Here is a 6,000-nt window from a genome sequence, read left to right as displayed (position 1 = left end):
CATGCGTTACCCTCAAAAATATTGATCGAAACCAGGTTTAATTGACTGTTTCAGTGTGGTACCACTTTACTACGTGATCCAAAGCAGAAAAGACCCTCGATCAGGTAAACATGTAAGTAGGTGAGTAAGGGGAGTTCTGGACAGGGGGCTCCGAGGGGGGTGCGGGGAGGGGGATGGTGATGAGGGGGGTGGGGGCCTGTGCGCCGGAGTGGGGGGGCCCGTGGTGGGTCCGTGGGGGGGGGGGCAGTCGGAGTGAGAGGTCGGTAACTATTACCGACAGCCGATAATTGGTATCTACGGTCGGTAATTTGTATCTATGGTTGGTAATTAGTATTTATGGTCGGTAATTAGTATCAAAGATCGATAATTGACATTAACAGCTGGTACTTAGCAGAGGTTAGAAAATGATAGAGGGTAATTGCCTGGTATCGATAAAAAGGGAAGGTGGGATTAAAGAGATGCATTTGGTAAGAAGAAGTGGTAATTATCAAAGGTAATTATCAGAGGTCGATAAAGAGGGGGTGGGGAAAGAAATTAGACGTGTTTTGACTATTTCGAAATTTTATTCCACAAAAATTAGATACAGTTTTTATTTTTAATTATTAATAGCATCATATAAAATGTTATCCAGCGCATATGCCAGCAGCTCGCAATCTACAGGCGAATTTTTATCGTAATATTCACGAAGGATTTTGTCTGCATCACGTTTACGCATAATTCTATTGCGTTTCAAAGTATTTGTGAATTCTTGGTATTTCTCACCAACATAGTGCGCATTTTGGCATAGCCACGAATATGCATGCTCGATGCACTGTTCCAGTTCGAATAAAAACAATAGAGTTGTCGGTTTCATATACATGCAAGCATCATGCAATTTCACTTGTACAATGTTCGTATCCTGATAGCACATGTTGTTTGATGTCCTCGCGTTTCTGAATAAACACCATCCATGTTGAGTAAGACAGCAACAATTTATTTCCTCGAGTATCGCCAAGTATAATTTCCACGGCGGATACAGGTCCTACACCGATTGCAATATCCAAATACTTGTATGCTGTGGATGTGAGGGCAAACCTCCTTCCCAGTATATGAGGCGTTGGATGCTGTTTCTTGCTACTGTTACATGTAGAAAAGTAAATAAAGAATAAAAGGTAAGTAATGACAATAAGTAATAACAATAAGAAAAAATGGATAAGAAAAAAATTGTGGTAATAATACTTACTCATTACTTGTGCATGCTGTATCGCAAGGAATGCAATAATTCATTTTTTCAGAAAAAATTTGAACGTAGAATTCAATAGATAATGTTTCACGACGATACTATCAAACGAGTGTGAATATTGTGCAGCACTTAAATGCAACGTTGCATCATATGTATCAGGGAAGCGGGTGGCGCGTAGTGGGGGGACGAATTTCAGGGAAGCGAGTGGCGCCTAGTGGGGGAAGGAATTTTTTATATCACATGTTCTTCTTCTGCGAAAAGTGCAACTTTTGCAGAAATGTCTTTTAGATTACCTTGAACACGTCTAAACATGCAACTTCTGCAAAGCGTATAACATTACATTCGCAGGATGATGCAAACAAATAATATTCTTCGCGACATAGATCATTTGTGGGGAAGGAGGAATTTTTTATATCACGTGTTCTTCTTCTGTGAAAAGTGCAACTTTTTGCAAAAATTGTTTTTTAGATTACCTTGAACATGTCTAAACATGCAACTTCTGCAAAGCGTATAACATTACACACGAATTGTGCGAGCTATTGGGGTCCTAATCATTTTACGTACACGCTATTCATATTCTTATTTTATGTCGCATGTTCTTCTTCTGCGAAGAGCGCAACGTTTTTTTTTTTTGCAAGACGTTTTAGATTACACTGAACACGTGCAAAAACGCAACTTCTGCAAACGTATACATTGCATTCACAGGCAAAGAATTCTGTAATATATATATATGGAGACCCTTACCATGGGAAAGAAATTAGATACCATGTTTTGATGATTTAAAAATATGATATATTTATTAAAGCAATGAATAATTATGTTACAAAACATTACTTTTGTGGATCCACGAATTGTGCGAGTTATTGAGCCCCAACCATTTTACGTACACGTTGTTCCTCTTCTTATGCAATACTTTTTCAACTAGATACACGTCGGAATTTTCAACGCGTTGCAACTCGTGTTCGGTCCATGAATTGTGCGAGTTATTGAACCCCAACCATATTTACGTACACGTTGTTCCCCCTTCTTACTATTTTATGTTACATGTTCTTCTGCGAAAAGCGCAACTTTTTTGCAAGGTGTTTTAGATTACACTGAACATGTGCAAAAAACGTATACAATACATTTGTGGATGAACACGCGCAAAAAACACAACCTCTGCAAAACCTATAACAGCGCATTCGCGGACACAGATTTCTGTAATATATCGCGAGCATCACCGAAAGCATCATCAGGAACAGTGATTTTTTGTAATATATCGTATGCATCACTATACACATTAACACAAAAGACGACAGTATGGATCATCAAGAGCAGGAGCTGTACGAGCAAGCCGCTCAATTAAGGTCGATGGAAGAATACAATTTATGGGAACATCGATTTGGCGATTATCTCGATTCGTTGGAGGAACGAAGCCGAATCAACACTGCGACTCTCAATCGGTGAAAAACAATCATTGATTGCTCGTATCGCTAGATTAGAAAGTCTAAAAGATTCGACACGCAATCGATTTGTACATGCGGGTGCTGGACATAGTGCAAGACTCAGATGGCGTGAAATTGATACGGCTTTCGTTAACCGTATATTGACCGGTGCAGTGATAAATTCTAACCACATAGAACCTCGCAATTTTCTGGAAGATGCGAGGGATATTGTAGTCGATCATGTGCGAAACATTCTGCTGAAACATGATACTGTAAAAATAAATACTATACTTAATGGTGAATTTGTTGTTGGTAACAAATGTGCAAACAAAAGTGTTAACACGAAAAATTGTGAACTTTTTCGCTTGTCTGACCTACGCGAATGGTATGATTTACGTGTCATCGAACCCATTCTAGCATCCTTAGACGAATTTCAGGAACGTGATAGTGGGTGGGCGCTGTCGCGGATACTGAATTTAATTGTTAATGTAAATAAATATATGCCAATGCATGCAGGATGTGCCATACAATTACCGCGAGAGGTACGACTAAAGAAAGCAGTAATCAATGTATGCTCGACGGACAATGCATGTTTTGCGTGGTCGGTGGTGGCCGCTCTGTATCCAGCCGAAAGTCACGTATCTCTCGCATCGTCATATCCTCATTATACAACAGTGTTGAATATCCAGGATATTGAATTTCCAATGACATTGAACCAAATTAAAAAGTTTGAACATATCAACAACATCTCCATCAATGTCTATACCATTGAGAATAAGAAGGTGTTACCAATACGAGTCACCGATAAGAAGATGGAAAGACATGTCAATTTGTTGTATTTAGAAGGAGCAAACGACGTGGGACATTTCACATGGATTAAGAACTTATCTCGCCTCGTATGCACACAATTGAGTAAACACAATGGCAGGAAATACTTTTGTGATAGGTATGTATATAATAAATCTTTTAAATATTTTATGTTAGATAAAAATTATGCCTCTTATTGCAGATGCTTACACTACTTTAGTTCGAATGAGAAGCTGGAAGCTCACACCATGGATTGTGAGAAGATGAACGATTGCGCAATCATATTGCCAAATGATGATTGCAGTAAGTGGCTCAGCTTCAGCAACTACAACAGGAAAGAGCGTGTTCCGTTTATCGTGTATGCCGATCTGGAATGCATCCTGGAGAAAACGGATACTGATCGAGAAGCGTCAAGATACACGTACCAGCATCATCGAGTATTTAGCGTGGGATATTATGTGTGGTGCTCGTACGACGACTCGTTATCTACGTTTCAATGTCGTCGCGATCCTGAGTGCGTATCATGGTTTGTGATACAACTTCAAGATTTATCACATCGTGTAAAGTCCATCTTATCGATCAATGTACCCATGGAAAATTTATCAGCTGAACAATTACGAAATTTTAATACGGCAACACACTGCCATATATGCAAAACACCGTTTACGCGAGATGATATGCGAGTACGCGATCATTGCCACTTAACCGGTCGGTACAGAGGTCCTGCACATTCAAATCACAATCTAAATTATAAAGACGCATTTGCCATCCCTATAGTCTTTCACAATTTATCCGGTTATGATTCACATTTTATTATCAAGGAGATAGCCACAGCATTTGAGGGTGATGTCACTGTATTGCCGATAACAAAAGAGAAGTACATTTCATTTACAAAATACGTTGAAAACGCGAATGAAGAATCAAACTCGCGCAAGCGCATAAAATTGCAATTCATCGATTCATTTAAATTTTTAAATACAAGTCTCGAGAAATTGGTATCTTTTCTTAGAAAAGATAAACTTGAAATTACACGGGCCGAGTTTCAGAAATTATCTGCGGAAGATTTTGATTTATTGACGCGAAAAGGGGTGTTTCCATACGAGTACATTGACTGTATTGAAAAGTTGGACCAATCATGTTTACCATCACGCAATTCATTTTACAGTTCCTTAACTGGCGATACAGTACCCGAAAACGACTACGCACACGCTGTCAACGTGTGGAAGCGGTTCTCCATTGAAACGCTCGGCGAGTATAGCGATTTGTATCTGAAGACGGATGTCTTGCTGTTGGCTGATATTTTTGAAAATTTTCGCAATAGTTGCATCGCAAGTTATGGACTCGACCCCGCGCACTATTATACTTTGCCTGGTTTTACGTGGGATGCCATGCTGAAGCATACACGTATCAATTTCGAACTTCTTACCGATATCGACATGGTCCTATTTATCGAACGTGGTATACGTGGTGGTTTGAGTCAATGTTCCAACAGACGCGCACGAGCCAACAACAAATACACGCAATCGCACGATCCATCGCAACCGTCGTCATATTTAATGTATTTCGATGTAAATAATTTGTACGGCTGGGCAATGTGTCAACCATTACCATATGCCAATTTTCAGTGGGTCAACAACAAAGATGTAGATGTAATGACCGCAGCGTTAGACTCATCGACGGGGTATATTTTGGAAGTCGATCTAGAGTATCCGCAACATCTGCATGATTCGCACACTGACCTACCGCTCTGCCCAACACATGATAAACCACCTGGCAAGCGCCAGGAGAAGCTCCTCGCAACTCTATACGATAAGAAGCGTTACGTAATACACTATCGCAATCTGCAACAATGTATTCGTCACGGCCTTCGCGTAACTGAAGTTCACCGCGTATTACAGTTTTCCCAATCCCCATGGCTTCGCGATTACATCGAACTAAATACAAAGTTCAGAACTCTTACTACAAACGATTTTGAGAAAAATTTATATAAGTTAATGAATAATGCAGTGTTTGGTAAAACCATGGAGTATGTGCGCAATCATGTAGATGTCAAATTAGTAACGAAATGGGGAGGGAGATACGGTGCAGAGGCACTAATCGCTAAACCAAATTTCCACAGTCGCAGCATATTTTCGGAAAACCTAGTTGCGATCGGACTGCATAAATTGTTCGTAAAATTTAACAAACCAATCTATGTGGGCATGTGTATACTAGATATATCTAAGATTTGTTTGTATGAATTCCATTACGATTACATGTTACCCACACATAGGAATAAATGTAAAATTATGTACACCGATACAGACAGTCTAATCTACCACATCGAGTGTGACGATATTTATGAACTTATGATACGCGATATTACCCGCTTTGACACGAGCGATTATCCCACAGATAATCGATATGGTATTCCGCTTGCTAATAAGAAGGTACCAGGTTTAATGAAAGATGAAAATAATGGTGCGATTATGACGGAACTTGTTGGATTGAGAGCGAAAATGTATGCCATACAAGTCGATGGTAAGAAAGATACGAAAAAGGTGAAAG

At 39.6% G+C, this 6,000-nt stretch overlaps 1 protein-coding gene across 1 annotated transcript; it reads left to right on the top strand.

Moving 5' to 3' along the window:
* Window positions 1–458: 458 nt before the first annotated feature.
* Window positions 459–5,470, top strand: LOC143345627 (uncharacterized). The gene is made up of 3 exons (XM_076772974.1): window positions 459–480; window positions 2,842–3,592; window positions 5,461–5,470. Exons 1-3 carry the CDS (start codon window positions 459–461, stop codon window positions 5,468–5,470), a joined length of 783 nt encoding a protein of 260 aa, XP_076629089.1.
* The last annotated feature ends 530 nt before the right edge of the window (window positions 5,471–6,000 follow it).

This window comes from Colletes latitarsis, chromosome 9, assembly GCF_051014445.1.
Source record: "Colletes latitarsis isolate SP2378_abdomen chromosome 9, iyColLati1, whole genome shotgun sequence".
NCBI classification, from domain to species: Eukaryota; Metazoa; Arthropoda; class Insecta; order Hymenoptera; family Colletidae; genus Colletes; species Colletes latitarsis.
Note: the sequence above shows the minus strand (reverse complement) of the source record. Positions and strands in the feature narration are given on the sequence as shown.